The 15,764-nt window shown below is 46.1% G+C and overlaps 1 protein-coding gene across 2 annotated transcripts in view; it reads left to right on the top strand.

The window, feature by feature from the left end:
• LMTK3 (lemur tyrosine kinase 3) overlaps nt 1-15,764 on the top strand; it is a 196,895-nt gene that overhangs the window by 164,602 nt on the left and 16,529 nt on the right. For both annotated transcript variants that reach the window (XM_085616455.1, XM_085616454.1), the window contains exon 13: nt 7,515-7,888. In XM_085616455.1, coding sequence (XP_085472581.1) covers nt 7,515-7,888 — 374 coding nt within the window. The remainder of the gene's footprint in view (nt 1-7,514; nt 7,889-15,764) is intronic.

Genomic DNA, 15,764 nt, shown 5'->3' with positions numbered 1-15,764 from the left:
GGGTAGCAAAAGAATTATTAGTAGAAAGAGCTCCAGAGGAATCGGACTAGAACATTCAGAAATTCTACATAAATTCCAAATCCTGTGGTCCTGAGTCCTAACTGCATTTTTAAATACCTTAATAACATGCATAGGCTTTGAGAATATAACTTTATAACCTGGAAGTCTGACAACAACCAAGTCACCAACTTTAACTTCAGTGTTTTAAACAGATTTCCTGGAATCAAAATTCACTTTCCTAGCCAAACACATGTCCTCTTCTTTCTTGCGCCAGTTCAAGGCAGGTTCATGAGAAGAGGAACGTGAGACAGACTCTTCAAGGGGCCTTACCCAAAACGGTTCAACCATAGTGCAAGGATCTCTACCTTTGAAGAGAATAAAAGGAGACTGACCAGTTGAACTGTGAGGAGTTACCCTATAATTCTCCACCATTTTTAGTACTTTTTCCTTCCAGTTAAGTCCAGCATTCTTGGCCCAGGAGATGGTCTCCTTTATCACCCTGTTGAATCTTTCAACCATGCCATTAGTTTCTGAGTGATAAAGAGAACACTTTTTGTGTTTAATGCCCCTGTTCTTTAAAAAGGACTCCATTTCCTTCGAGACTAACTGAACCCCATTTTCAGTGTGGATGGATTCAGGATAACCTTCCCTGCTCTAAAAAAAATCTAATTACCTGAATGGTCTCTACACTAGAGGTAAACTGGACTTCTGGCCACCTAGAAAATAAGTCCAGGAGAACCAAAATGAAGACTTGCTGTCCATTAGAATGAACAGGACCCACAATGTCTAGAGCTACCTCTTTCCACGCACCACATGGCAGCTCCCTAATAACCATGGGTTGGACCCTCAAGGGTTTGGACTTTTCACTCGTAGCACACACCATGCATTCTCTTACAATCCTTTCAACACATAGGTCCATGCCCGGCCACCAGTAAGAAGATCTAAGCCTCTCTTTGGTCTTAGACCTACCAGAGTGGGATTCATGAGCTAACTCCACCAATTCCTTGCGAAGCTCAAGAGGAGGTATTAGGCGTGTGCCACGTACAAGCATCTCATCAAACACAGCTAATTCATCCCTGACTCCCCAGAACTTGGAAGCTTCTTCAGAAGCTCGTTCAAGTACCATCAAACTGTAAATTGCCGTTAAAATAATAATAATAATAATAATATGAAATTTATAATGCGCTCAGCTTACCCGGGGCATCCCGGCGCAACAGACCAGAAGGAGAGACTCAGCTAATCACTACTATGGAAACAAGTGGGTCTTAAGAAGTTTCCTGAATGGTAGGATCTTGGGCTCTGAGCGAATCTTGAGGGGCAGAGAGTTCCAAAGAGAGGCCACTTGCACAGAGAAACGCCTGCCCCCAGAACGAGCTCTTCTTACTCTCGCTAACTGCAAAAGGTGTTTTTGGTCCGAGCGCAGCAGACGTGGGGGTTTGTAAGGACGGGCCATGTTAGCAAGGATGGGGGGGCCTTTGCCATGTAAAATTTTGTGGGCTGTACATAGCGCTTTAAATTTCACCCGCTCCTTCACGGGGAGCCAGTGAAGCGCTTTGAGGGCCGGAGCAGCAGACTGCCTTCTGGGAACATCCATAAGGACTCTCGCAGCTGCGTTTTGCACCTGTTGGAGCGTTTTGAAGGTCGCTTCAGGAGCACCGAGAAACAGCGCATTCCCATAATCGAGCCTCAATAGAATCAGGCCACGTATCAACAGCTTCCTTGCTGGATCAGGAAGCAGAGGTAGCACCTTTCGGGCTGATCTCAGTAAACCAAAGCAAACCCCTGCGGTCTTCCTGGCATGAGTCCTGAAGGACAGGTCTTCTTCCAACCATACTCCCAAGGACTTGATCTCCTTCTTGGGGGATGGTGGGTCACCAAGAGACCGGGGCCAGCAGCTCGCAATAATGGAGGGGCTGGAATTGCCCAGGAGCATCAGCTCGGTTTTACCTCCATTAAGCTTTAGGGCGGAGATAGACATCCAACGATAAACATTGGCAAGGCAGTCGTGTAACACCTCAGGTTGTTCCGCCAGCTGAGTGAGGCCCACCACCAGCTGAGTATCATCAGCGTAACTGACGATCTTCACCCCTGAAGGGGCGACCACTCTTTCAAGTGGAGTCATATATATATTAAATAGGGTAGGGCTCAGCGATGAGCCCTGCGGGACTCCACATTGAAGAGGGATTAGGGCAGATTGCTCTGACCCTTCCCAGACTTGGTAGAAACGGTCAGAAAGAAAAGATCCCAACCATTTCAGGGCCGTCCCTGAGACACCTACCTCTGACAGACGTTGGAGGAGCACCTGATGACTCACGGTGTCAAAGGCAGCACTCAAGTCCAGGAGGATCACTGCCACTGACCCTCCTGTATCTAGAGTGCTCCTTGCCTCCTCCACTACTGCCAGCAAGGCAGTGTCTGTTCCATGGCCGGGGCGGAAACCAGTCTGGGAATCTCCTAGCAGGTGGTTAGACTCAAGATGGTGAGAGAGCTGACGGTTGACCAACTTCTCTGCAATTTTAGAAAATCCAGGCAGAAGTGAAATTGGCCTGAAGTTGGTCAAATTGGATGAATCCAGTCCTGGTTTTTTCAATAGGGCTTTCACCACAGCCTTTTTCCATCTCTGGGGCACTGTGCCCTGAGCGAGTGAAAGGTTCAAGAGATCAGTCAGAGGAGTTGACAAGGTGTTAGCCACGAGCTTAAGATGTTTTATGGGAACTGGGTCACTCGGGGAGCCACTCTTCATCTCCAACAGGACTTTTATCACCTCCTCTTCCGAGAAGGGGCCTAAAGATGCTAGCTCAATCGAGCGACTTGTGAGGCTAGTAACCGGTTCATGGCTTTGAGGAATAGTGGGTAAGGAGGATAAGATTTTCTCTATTTTTGAATGGAAGAAGCTGGCCAGTTCCTCACATTTTTCTTTGGGATTATCATGCAACACTGGAGGGACCGGGGCTTTCAGAAGTTCCTTGAAGATTTTAAACGATTCTCCAGAAGAATTGCTTGCTCTCTCAATCCTGTTGCTAAAGAAAATCTTTTTAGCGTCCTTCAGTGCGCTCTTATATTTCCTCAACTCCCTTTTGTAATTGGCCCGGCTTTCTTCCGTCTGCTCTCTCCTCCAAGCACGTTCAAGCCTTTTACAAGAGGTTCTGATGCACCTACGTTCGGGGGTATACCAGGGGGCAGAGCCAGTTCTTCTCTCCCTGACAAGCCTCCTTTTATTCGGGATCAGTAAGTCCAGAGAGTTAGTCAGCCATTCGCCCAAGAGCTGATCAGCGGTGTTGGGGTCATCTACGGGGTGAGGACAGGTTCTAGCTAGTTCTTCCGCCCAACTGTCCACCGGGAGCTTCGACCAGAGTCGTTCCACAAAGTGCCCAGATCGTAAAACTTGTGGTTTAACAACATGCGGTGTAACTTCAGTCTGTGAGAACAAACCAGAGCTGTGCCCCAAATAATGAATTAGAGCAAAACCTTCCTCTGTTTTTTTGTAATAGCAGTTTCGTAAGGAGAACATGGAGGAAAAGCTGTCAATTTGATGCCAATCCAAAAATCAGGCACATACAGCAGAGACTTTGAAGCACTCACAGGGGCCAACAGAGGTAGCGACGAGCTCATGTCGAATCACACACACCAAGGAAAAGAGGTGTACAAACGCGGCGAACGCTCCCAGTCACCTACACAAAGTGAAGTAAAAGTACAGTACCTTAAGGATGATGTGCTAGAAGACACATAGATTTCACCACAGATTTTCCCTTGATTTCCAGAAGGTAGTTGATGAAGAGGCACAGGTTTCACCACAGTTGATGATGAGGCATAGAAGACACATCGGTTTCACCACAGATTTTCCCTTGATTTCCAGAAGATAGTTGAAGAAGAGGCACACGTTTTACCACAGTTGTTGATGTGGCACAGATTCCACCACAGATTTCCACTCAGATTTCCACTCAGATTTCCACTCAGATTTAAGGACAAAGTAGTTGATGTTGAGGCTGTTGGGTCCTCCCTCTTTCCAGCTGCCGACTACGCCAGTGTAAGATCCTAATGCAGCTGGAAAGGGAAACGCAGGACACAAGGAAGTGGGAAACAGGTTCAGGTTTATTCTAAGAAGAAGGAAGACCCATTCAGGCCACAGCCATTCAGGATAACAGCTCACTAGTATTTCAAATAACAGCATTCTACTCAGGAAACTAAGAACATAGGTAACCATGGCACCGCAGCACCATGACATCATAGACTTGGGAGTCTCAGATGCCACAGTTGGCAATTAAAGAAACATGCCATCTTCCTTCTTTTTGATGCGAACAACACCAATAGATCATAACGTGACGAAAAACACAAGTCCAATGACCATCTCGTAGAACAACTCCAACAAACTATTTCTTCTTCTATTTCTCCATTACTTCTTGTAGTCTCCTCCTGGAATAAAACCATAAGACACATTATAGGGTGCGGAATCAAAGTGAGGGATAATATCAGCCTCCATTTCTTTAATAAAATCATGATTTTCTACCCACCCTAGCTGTGGAAAATCTGAATTTTCCTTCATTGCCTTCACATTAAAGCCTTACTGACTATGCTCACTATCCGGACAAATATGCTATATCCTGAGGCCCAGGATCCACTCCACAGTACTGAAACACTACACCTGGAAGCTTCGAAAAAGCCCAGTCTTTACAGGATGCAACTGTAGAATATGGTACTTTCTCAATCATGTGCTACGTAAGATTCCATCACATCAATATTTAAAGAAAGAGCTTGGACGATTATTGATCATCTAATACTTAAATGCCTAACTTGATATGAATTAGCTTTATTTCGACAATACGTCATAAAAGCAATCTGTACATAAAATATAATATAAAACATTAACAGTTAGTTAAAATATCTTAAGAACATGTGCAAATAATCATACAAGTCAGTTTGTCCCAATACATTATAAGAAAAATTCATGACATGAAAACAGTAGCAAAGATAGGTAAGGGTGGACAAAAACGTTAAAATCATGGGGCAAGGCCAAATCTCGAGACTAACATGCTGGTATCACTTCCAAGAGTGGGCATAATTCTAATTTCCGTGATTTTCAGTCAATAGTTGTGATCTTATAGACCACATCCATCTCAAGAACTTGGCTACCGGCATTGCATAGCGGAGTGATGGATCAGGCCACTAATTATCAGGGCAATGCTGCATTGTCTGGTGCCCAGACTCTTACAGGTCTGTGCGAGCCATACTTTGCGGGGGCCTGCATAGGCGAGCCAGACAAACAGCACATGGGGATAGGTTTCTGCCTGTGCTGTGCAAGTGGGGCATTTATTGTCGCCTAAAATGGCCCGTTAAACTGTAAAGGATTTTAATGGAAGGGAGACCACAATAAATTGAAAGTACAATTTGCGATCAAAGAGTTTTAGGATTGCGCCTCAGTAGTGCTCGAGGTTTGGACAAGGTTTGATTGTTAAATGCCTAACTATTTCATGGTATTGAAGTACAAACTTATTGGCACATCTAAAAAAAGAAAAGGAATCCTGGATAGTTCCGAAGTGTTAGGTGGAGAGTAGCTCCTTTATATGGAACGCTTTACAAGATCTACAGATTTGTGAGTGGGGGTGAATGTTTGACAGTGTTCATCATTCTGCCCATCATCTTTTTGTGTTGCTATAGTCGCCCAGATGTGGGTCCCGTGCTCTCTATGCCACTGGTTTCAAGCTAGCTTGGCTGATGAGGGGTGATACCCCGAAACCGATCCCTGGATGCTTGTTTTCCAGTTCAGGGAGGACCTGGCCTGGCCATTCGGACTGGACTGTTCCCATGGGGAGCAGGGTCAAGACTAATTTGCACCTGGCTGGGTCCAAACTGGGGTTGGCATGGCGAGCAAAACAACGATAGATTTAACCCAGATCTGTGATTGCGTTTGAATGTTTGACAATGTTCAGCATTCCGTCCATCATCTTTTTGTGTTGCTACACTCTACAACCCCACAGACACTCCAAATATGATCACCTCAAATGTCTGTTTCTCTAGTAGAGTTTTTAAGCTTGAGATTAGCACAGTGCCATCCACGCTGAGCTAGAAATGCGACAAAGCCTTTTGTCATTTTTGCAGCAGAGTCTTTATGCACAGAATTAAGTAATGCTATCCACATAGAGCTTAACAATGGCAAAGTCTTTAACATTATTTTATCATTACCAGGCACAGAATTACAGATTTAGAATGGTAAAACTCCTTCCAGGCCATTCTGGAATGAATAATAGCAGCTCCTGACACATGAGTTTATTTATAGTTAGAGCTCGCCAGAGACGCATAGCTTTGTCCTGATACAAGGGAGCAATCTGAATAAATCCAAACAATCCCCTCTCAGACTAAGTGATCTGCATAAATTATGCAAAAAAGAAGTAGGGAATTCTCGATTGTTCTCATGTTATAAGTGGAGAGCAGCTCCCTTATATGGAGCACTCTACAACACCAGCGGCACGCTCACCTCAAGCATCTATTTTCTGTTCTTCAATATTGGATTAGCACAGTACAATCCACACCAAACTAGAAAAGCGAAAACGCCTTTTGCCATTTGTTGCAACAGAGCCTTAATCCATCATTTTCTCTGTAAGATTTCAACACATCAGTATTTCAGAAGAGAGCTTGAACGTTTATTGATATCCAATACCTCAACTCCTAACTATTTATTGAACTAAAAACCTATAGGTACTTCCACCTTTGTTACACTCAGCTATCATCAATTAACTCTATCTCATATGTCATCTATTGAAATGGTCTTTGAAAACAAATATTTATTTTATCTAGCTTGTTGAAATACCTTCACATTTTTATCTGCTTTGTAGTCACAGCAATTCTGAAAACTGTCTCTCCGCCACACCCACTTATGCCTTTATAATGTTGTGATGCCTCTGGGCCTGGTTTGCACTGAACATAACTCCTAAATAAAAATAGAAATACTGCATACTGACATACGGGGTGTGGAAATTAGTAGTTTCATGTCACCAAACTTTGAGTTGGAGCAGGTAATTTAATGTGACTGGTGCATTTCATTGGTGATATGTAGCTGAGACTTTATTGTGCTAAATCCATGTCAATGGAAGTTGAAGGAGATACATTATTGTGTTAAGTGGAAGAAGTTATTTGTTATGACAAATGACATGGCAGTGACTTTCCTGGACTCTGGGTGTTTCACTAGTGATTTGGAACAGGTAAATTATTGCACTCAGTTCAAGATTCATGTGGAGAGGAGTAGATACTTTATTATATCAAATCCGTAGAAGCAGGCACTGTATTGTGAGCAATTCAAGTTAGTGGGAATGAATAGTGGGTACTTGAATGTGCCACTTGAATTTTAATGCTCAGTGGGAGCAGGACATTTTGGTAAAAATATACTTCAAGAGGAAATCTACACGGGTATTTTTTCTGTCTAGTTCATCCCTAAGGAAAGTTCTTATTGATGTTGGCTTGTTTAATGATAAGTTTCTAAACATCCCTTGTTGCATTTATTGTTTCTGTGCCTTTTACAGCAAAAGTCGCCCGGCTATCACTCTCCCTTCCCCCGCTGAACCTTCAAGCATTCCCGAGCCCCACCAGCCGGAAGTCCTTCTGGGACAATAGAGAAGAGGCCTCCGGTGGCCGTTACCAGCCCGACCCTTCGTACCACAGGGAAGAGGAGGAGGAGGAGGAGGAGGAAGTTGGCAACCTAGTGAAGCATCCAGGGCGAGGTTCAGAGGCTGAGACGGGAGGCGTCCCCATCATTGTAACGGAGACAGACGATGCTCGCAATCTACGCAGCTTACTCAAGTCCCCCAGGTCGGCAGATGAGGCGGACGATGAAAATGACCGGAAGAGGAAAATGGTTTCCTTTTTTGATGATGTAACTGTCTTCTTGTTTGACCAGGTGAGCTTTGCCTGCAAAATACTTGTGCTGCCAGACTGAGCACTACATCACAATTTCAATGCCCTTCAGTAGGCATGGGTGCTTTTACTCTGCATATTTATATTTTGGTGTCCTCATATTTGAAAATAACGGTATGTTTTTCAACAATAGCCGATAGTTTCAATACATATCAAGTGCCCATGAAACTCATAAAGCAATAGGCTCCTTATGTTATGTGACTGTTATAAAGCACAACTTCTGTGGTCACAGCTTTTTGATACATTGAAAACAACTTAAATGTACATATTAGAGAACTCTATTTGCAACTGACATTCTAACCTAATTTGGGGAGATCTACCAATTGTTCTTATTGACAGTAACATTCCATCTTCACTCTCAGAATCCAGTTTCACTTCTACTCTCAAAACTTAGCTTCCCCTCCAATCACCTTTTGCCTGAATCCTCGCCTTTAACCTTGAACAGCCCTCCTCTACCTTTTGGCTGGGTTTAACTACACCTACAAAGGGGATAAAAGAGTTGTCAATGCAATAGACCTTGTAAAAAGGTTTTCAAAATATGAAAAGTCATGAAACGTAAAAATAGTTGATTACAAGTTTATCTAATGTAACCAACAAGGTATATAGTTCCTAAGGAGAAGATGCAGGTGGGGGTATGTGATCTTGCAAGTGAACCCTAGTGTGTGGGTGTTCACAGAGACAGGAGAAGGGATTCCTCCTTATCGGAAAGAGACCCTCACACACCCAACAAGCAGGTGTCTTGCTTCATCATTGGGTCTGCTCCTACTCGGGTTGGCCCTGCAATACCCGATCAGGTGCCCATGATGGGGCCTACTTGGTGGAGATCTTTATTCCTTAAGCCGTTGGGTGCAGTGCGTGTGAGGGCCCGAATGTGAAATATGAGTGTAGGTGATGATATTGTGTGTTTGTGATTTAAAACAGGGAATAGTGGTCCACTCAGAACAATTTTAATGAGTTGTGGTCAGTACCCTGGTTAAAACTAGAAAAACACACACTCCCACTCTAAGGTATGTGGGGATATGCTGGTGTAATAGGTCAACATGTTTCTTGCCTGTGTATGTATTGATGGCAATTCTTCAGGACCAAAGAAAAGAATCTACCCACGCTTTTTGGTGGTGGTCAAGACCTCATTGAAGTACATATGTGACCACCCATAAGGCACCCTAAAAAGTGGTGATGGCAGATCTAAACCCCAACCGCAAAAGAAAACATAATATGACAGTAGTTAGATATCATATCTGTCTAATAACCGTATGCAACGTGCACCATCCAACAAACATGGTGTAAAGCACACGTGCGGAACACAGGTGAGCTGTGGCATGCATCATCTGTGATCTGTGTATTACTTAATACACACTATCAACATTAAAAACAATAAAGGGTTAGCATATAAAAAGCAGCAGAAACATTTTAGCAACATATGGAGTCGTGGAGTATCAACAGTAGGCCTGTTCTGGTTAACTCACCCTACTCGAGTCATGAGATTACGACATCCTGTGCTGGTAGAGGCAGACACTGAAAATAAGTGTTCTATTGTGTTGAGACAGGGTAAAAACAAAGTAACAACCAGACTGTGAGGCCAAAATCTCAAGATGGTACTAGGGTGGTGTCCTCATCAACACGGTATTTACTAATGATGCCCAAGGCCTCCCCCAGGCCATGTAAGGCGGGGGCATGCGGGTACGTGGAAACCTCTAACAGTCAAAACACATCGTGGCCAGATGTTGAAAGGACGGGGAGCCTGCCTCCTCAGTGTGGTCGATCGCGTCCCAACAACCCACATTGTAGGTTGATGGAGAGCTGATGGCACGCCGTGGTGTGTGCAAGGCCTCGTATCAACAAATGACTGAACGTAGTGCCAGAACCAAGATCAACCACATTAGTGGGAACTGCTCCCTTACACCAGAGTAGTGGCTAGAGCACACATGCAGGGCACAGGGATGCCAGTGAAGCAGTCGCCGCTGCCCTAAATGTTTACCAGCGCTGCTCTCATCAAGGGTCAAGTAGCCGAAAAGTGCGGCGGTCTCGAGGATCCAAAACCAGTCCGCCACCTTCCATGCTCGGGGCGTCGTAGAAGGGGCAAAGCGTGCTCGCCAATACTTACAGCTTAAGGTGTGGAGGACCTTCCGTATCCCTACCCCTGCGCTGCTTCCAGACCGGGTCGCTCCGTTCACATGGAAACTGGAGCAGTTATACCCAGCGGGAGCCGGCAACAGGATGTGGAACTTCCGGAGCTACCGGTTCTGTAAAGTCAGTATGCTAGACCGCTAACCCGGTTTCGCGGGCGCCATGTTGGGTTATCATGTAGAGAGGACGAACAACCACCAGAGTAGAGCGATGCTGAGAGTGATGGATCACCTGTCCAGTCCAACGGCTGTCTCTACGAACCTGGTGAGGTCAGTAATTAAGCATGAATGTCCCTATAACGTGTAGTGGGACTTGAGGTGTGAGTGTAACGGGGACTGATGGAGGCGGCTTCAAAAACGGGCTTGTGTGGGCGTCAAGTCCCCGTTGGCAGTGTATTTGGCAACGATATGCAGGATCGAGTATGACAAGGTTAACGAGAATAAACATGGGTAAGGTACCAGTGGATGTGCGGTGACCTAACTTTATTTATTTAATACCAGGATTCGTGTTGTTTGCAAGGAATATAGACAGTATGCGGGTCGAGAGTTGGTAGTGGGGTTGGTTTCATTGACCCACACAGGGGAATTTATTGGTTGCATGGGGTGCATCAAGCAGTGACAATGTCTGCTAGTTAGCAATCCAAAGACATTTGTAAGGTGGCCTTAACATTCATGTGGTATGCCAGTGTCCTATTTATCACGAGTTCATGTTCAAGTGTTATTGATTGCTTGTATGAGCACCAATTGATACTGATTACGTCAAGAGGCTCCAGTGTATATCCTCATTGAGACCATGCTTGTCAGTGGACTGGCGCTGGATCCATCTTTGTTCAAGGCGGAACAGTGACTTTTTAGACATACCTGGGTGTGATTCAAGAACAGCCCATTTAAAGTTTTAAGTTTTTAAGTTTTATCTCCCTTAATGAATGGTATAATAACAAATATGATGTTTGGATGAAGGTTATAGAACATTATTCATACAATATTGAATAACCGTTATTTCACTTTAAAATATTACAATTTTGATTTCATATTTAGATTCACTCAACTGTGAAGACATTGATACATTTTGATTCTTCTCCGTTCCATTTTTAATGTTATGTTCAATGTGTCTGTTTCAGGTGTGTAGTTGGGTTTTGTCATTTATCTATAAGAAGAGTAGTAATTGCTCTAGGATGTGGCTTTATTTCACATAGTTTCCTCCTCAAATTCGCAATGATTCTCAAATTAAATTTCCCACAACGAGGAAACCTTAGACCCTTGTCATGCTCTGTAATTTCATGTCAATGTTTTAAGCCAAACACATGGATGTAATCCTTTGTCCACCTAACAAACTCCTGAGGCGGAAAGCCGGGAGCGCTGCTTATTTTAATTGCTTTTTAAAATTGTATTGTACTGCTGTGTTTGCTCACTCACCGGCATCTTGCCACGATCTTTGCCTGCCTTCAGAGGTCCTAGACAGCCGATTTGGGCGCTGCCTTGGGGAATCCTCCCTCGCTGCCTCCATCTACCGCGAGCGAGTAAGCTCCGCCCACTTTACCGGCCACGCCCCCTTCCATCTGTTATAAGGGCGCGCTGATTACTAGCGCGTCCTCCTAACAAACTCCTGAGGCGGAAAGCCGGGAGCGCTGCTTATTTTAATTGCTTTTTAAAATTGTATTGTACTGCTGTGTTTGCTCACTCACCGGCATCTTGCCACGATCTTTGCCTGCCTTCAGAGGTCCTAGACAGCCGATTTGGGCGCTGCCTTGGGGAATCCTCCCTCGTTGCCGCCATCTACCGCGAGCGAGTAAGCTCCGCCCACTTTACCGGCCACGCCCTCTTCCATTCCCTCTCTCCCTTTGATTAACTCATAAAGGATGTGTATGGGCCGGAGGCGCAGCGGACGGGCGCAGCGGGCGCGACGATTGCGCGCCGAAGGCGCGCCTAAGGCGCGCCTATCTGCGCCCGTCCGCGACTGTCCGGGGCTAGGGGCACGTCACTCTGCCTCACTCACCATCTATGCCCCCGACCACCTACGCAGCCTCCAGGGATCATGGTCCCTACCATCCTCCACCTGCTCTCGCATTTCGTCCCTCGGTCTGTCTCCCGTTGTTCCTCTTGACATCCCCCCTCCTCTAGTCGTTCCTCCCCACTCCCCTAGTGACAATGCTCTCCCTGCAACCTCCAAAACCCTTGCGGCATTTTACCTTAACACCCGGTCTGCTGTAGCCCATGCACACGAACTCTCGGTACTGCTAGACCTTCATGCCCCAGATCTTCTTTTTCTAACGGAAACTTGGTTCTGCGATGACTCCCTCCCTGCCCTAATGGCCACTTTACCAGCTCCATACTACGCCCTCCGAGCAGATCGCCTTACTGGCAGAGCCGGGGGCGGCGTGGCGGTCATCGCACGTACCGACCTTCCTTTCCAAACCCTGTCCCTGCCAGACATCGCGAATACCGAGTATCTGGCTATCCGCACTACATCCATTACGCCCCCTCTTACCTGCTTTCTTACCTACCGTCCTCCTCGATCCACTTTATTGTTTCTCCCTGACTTTCTGGAAGTCCTAGCCACAATCACCGTTAACAACTCCTCTATTCTACTTCTTGGTGACTTCAACTTCTGGCCCTCTGATCCAGCGGAATGTTCATCTTCAAAAGAATTTTCAGAAACTCTCCAATCCCTTAACTTTACATCTCATATTCACTTCCCTACCCATATCAAAGGTCACACATTAGACCAGATCTGGTCCCTGAACTGTCCTGTGGAGTCCCTCTCTATCTCGCCTTGCACATGGTCTGACCACTACCTGATCTCATTTGCCCTCCCCATTCACCCTCCGACCAACCCCCCTCGCCCTAAAAACATCTGGGTTCGTGCTTGGGGACGAGTTGATCCGGAAAACTTATCGTCCCTACTTACCACTTCCCTCCCTTCCCTGCAAGGCCTACCCACCCTCTCCCAGGTCAAGGCCATCGAACAGTGGCTCTCCTCAGGCTGCGATTCTGTTGCCCCTCTAAAACAAATTACCTCCAAGCGAGAGAAGGATGCCAACCGGTGGTTCAACGAAGAGCTCAAGGCCACCAAACTAGCGGTACGTCTCGCGGAGCGGGCTTGGAGGAGAAATTACTGCCCCTCTCTACGATTAGAGTTCATTAACATCTTGACCCAATACAAAAAAGACATCTTGGGGGCTAAAACCACCTACTTCTCCTCCAAAATCCTCGCAGCAGAAAACCAGTCGAAGGAAATCTTTTCGATCGTGCACAACTTGGCGTTTTCGGACAGAACAACTCTAAAGCTCGTCCCTTCCAAAGAACTCTGTCACTCCCTCAATAACTATTTCATTCAGAAAAAGCCACTATTAAAGCCAACATCCCTCCCCCTTCCCCCACTTTTGTTGACCCCCAGTGTCCCTTTCCTAAGGGAGAACTCACCACCCTCCCCTTTCTAACTAAGGAAACCCTGACATCCATAATACCCCTGGTCAAATCCGGCTCCCCACTAGACCCCTGTCCTGCCCATATTCTCCGCCACATCTTTATCACTTGCCCAGACCTCCCCCTTCACCTCCTCAATAGCTCCCTTTCTCAGGGCGTAGTACCGAACCCACTAAAATCTGCGGTTATTGTACCCATCCTGAAAAAGCCGGGCGCGGACCCCTCAATCCCCGCCAATTTCCGCCCCATCTCCCTCCTGCCATTCCTGGCAAAGGTGCTCGAGCGCCATGTCACCTGCGCTCTGAGCTCTTTTGTGGAGAAGCATGGAGCTCTTGCCCCCCGCCAGGCCGGGTTCCGCCCTGCACACTCTACGGGGTCCGTAGTCCTTTCGGTCCTGGACAACCTCAGGGAGGGTATGGATACTAACCAGCCCCAGGCCCTGGTGCTCCTCGATCTCTCAGCCGCTTTTGACACGGTGGATCATACCATCTTGCTTTCCCGTGTCAAGGCGGCGGGGATCGGGGGCACCGCTCTGGTCTGCTATCCTCCTTCCTGAGCGACCGCACCCAGGCTGTCTGCCTGGGCGACTTTACTGCGGACGTTCGGAAAGTTCAGTGCGGGGTCCCCCAAGGCTCCTCCCTTTCCCCTCTTCTGTTTAATCTTTATATTGCCCCTCTTATCTTTTCTCTGCAACAAATGGAGGTCGCCGTATTCAATTATGCGGATGACCTCCAGCTTGTTTTTAATCTGTCTTCTTCCCTCTCTTCTGTTCTAAATTTCCAATCTATTATGCTCCATATCCGGGACTGGATGAACCACAACCACTTGAAGCTCAACCCAGACAAGACCGAGCTGGTGTTGACGGGTGGTTCATCCAGCCCCTGGTCCTCTTTATTCTGGCCCCCCTCTCTTGGCCCTTCACCTATCCCTTCTACCTCAGTCAAAACACTAGGCATAAAACTCAACTCTCAACTCACTCTTCACTCTCAGGTTAGTTCTGTGGTTTCTTCTTCTTTCCTATCACTGCGCACTATACGCAGGGTGTCCCGTTTTTTTTCCTTCACTGCTCTCAAACTGATCATCTTGGCCATGGTGGTTTCCCGCCTGGATTACGGCAACGCCCTATATGCAGGTACGGCGTTTGCAACAGATTCAAAACCAGGCGGCCCGCCTGGTCTTTAAACTCCCGAAATTTCACCACACTACCCCCCTCTTGAAATCTTTGCATTGGCTTCCTGTTCGTGCCCGGGTCCAGTTTAAGCTCGCCTCCATCACCTTTCAGGCTCGACTGGGCTCGGCACCGGCTTTCATCTCTTCTGAGATTACCCCTTACGTTCCCACCAGGGAACTACGCTCATCCACCCAGTCCCTTCTCACTATCCCACGGTACCGGAGAAAGAAATGGGGAGGCTCGAAATTTGCGACCCTTGCCCCGCTCCTCTGGAACTCTCTTCCTCTTGAACTCCGAACCCTCACCCTGTACCCGCAATTTCGGAAACACCTCAAGGCTCATCTGTTCATGAAGTCCTTTAACTAACCCTCCTGTAGGTTGTTTTTGTTTTTCTGCTCCGGTCCTTTGTTAGTTGTAGCGCCAAGAAACCGCTGGTGTATGTGCGCTTTAAAAATAATTTAAATTCAAATTCAATTCAAATTCAATATGATGTATCCTGGTGTACCCTCAGGTGGTGTATCTTCTCCTATTCTAAGAGGTATGGTCACATCTCCTTATATCAGTTTTTGCAAATGTTTGAAAAGCCTACATTTTTATTCAATCTAATACTTTGCAAATGTTTTCCATAAAGCCAGGAAATGAAATTCTCTCACAATTCTCTAGTTTGGCATTCCCAGCCAATAACAGCACAACGTTCTATGACGTTGTCAACTATTCTCAGCGCAGCTTTACACCAACTGACCAATCACAGCGCAACACACTGTGAAGCCAGTCTCGCTCCTTGCTACAACTCACCCTCCTTCACAATTTTCTTTGGTGCATTTTTCTAAGCAAATGCAAGATAGTATGCAATTGTTTCAACATAAAGCTGTCTCTTCCACTAAATGAAGAATGTCTCTTACTCAAAGACAATATAAAATAATCTTATTTCTATACCTATATTTCTCATTCACTTCAAATTAAATCTCGAACAGTGGAATTTTACCCTTAATTGATACAGTTATTCCCAGTGCACCTGAGCTCAACTACACCAATTGTTCACCACTAACATTCAAAAAGAAGTCAGTTTCCAAAAGATGTTGTTGACGATGTCTCACAACAAACACCACAGCACAATAGACAACGTATTTACTGTC

Source organism: Triturus cristatus, chromosome 7 (assembly GCF_964204655.1).
Source record: "Triturus cristatus chromosome 7, aTriCri1.1, whole genome shotgun sequence".
Lineage (NCBI taxonomy): Eukaryota > Metazoa > Chordata > Amphibia > Caudata > Salamandridae > Triturus > Triturus cristatus.
This window is presented reverse-complemented; position numbering and strand designations above follow the sequence as displayed.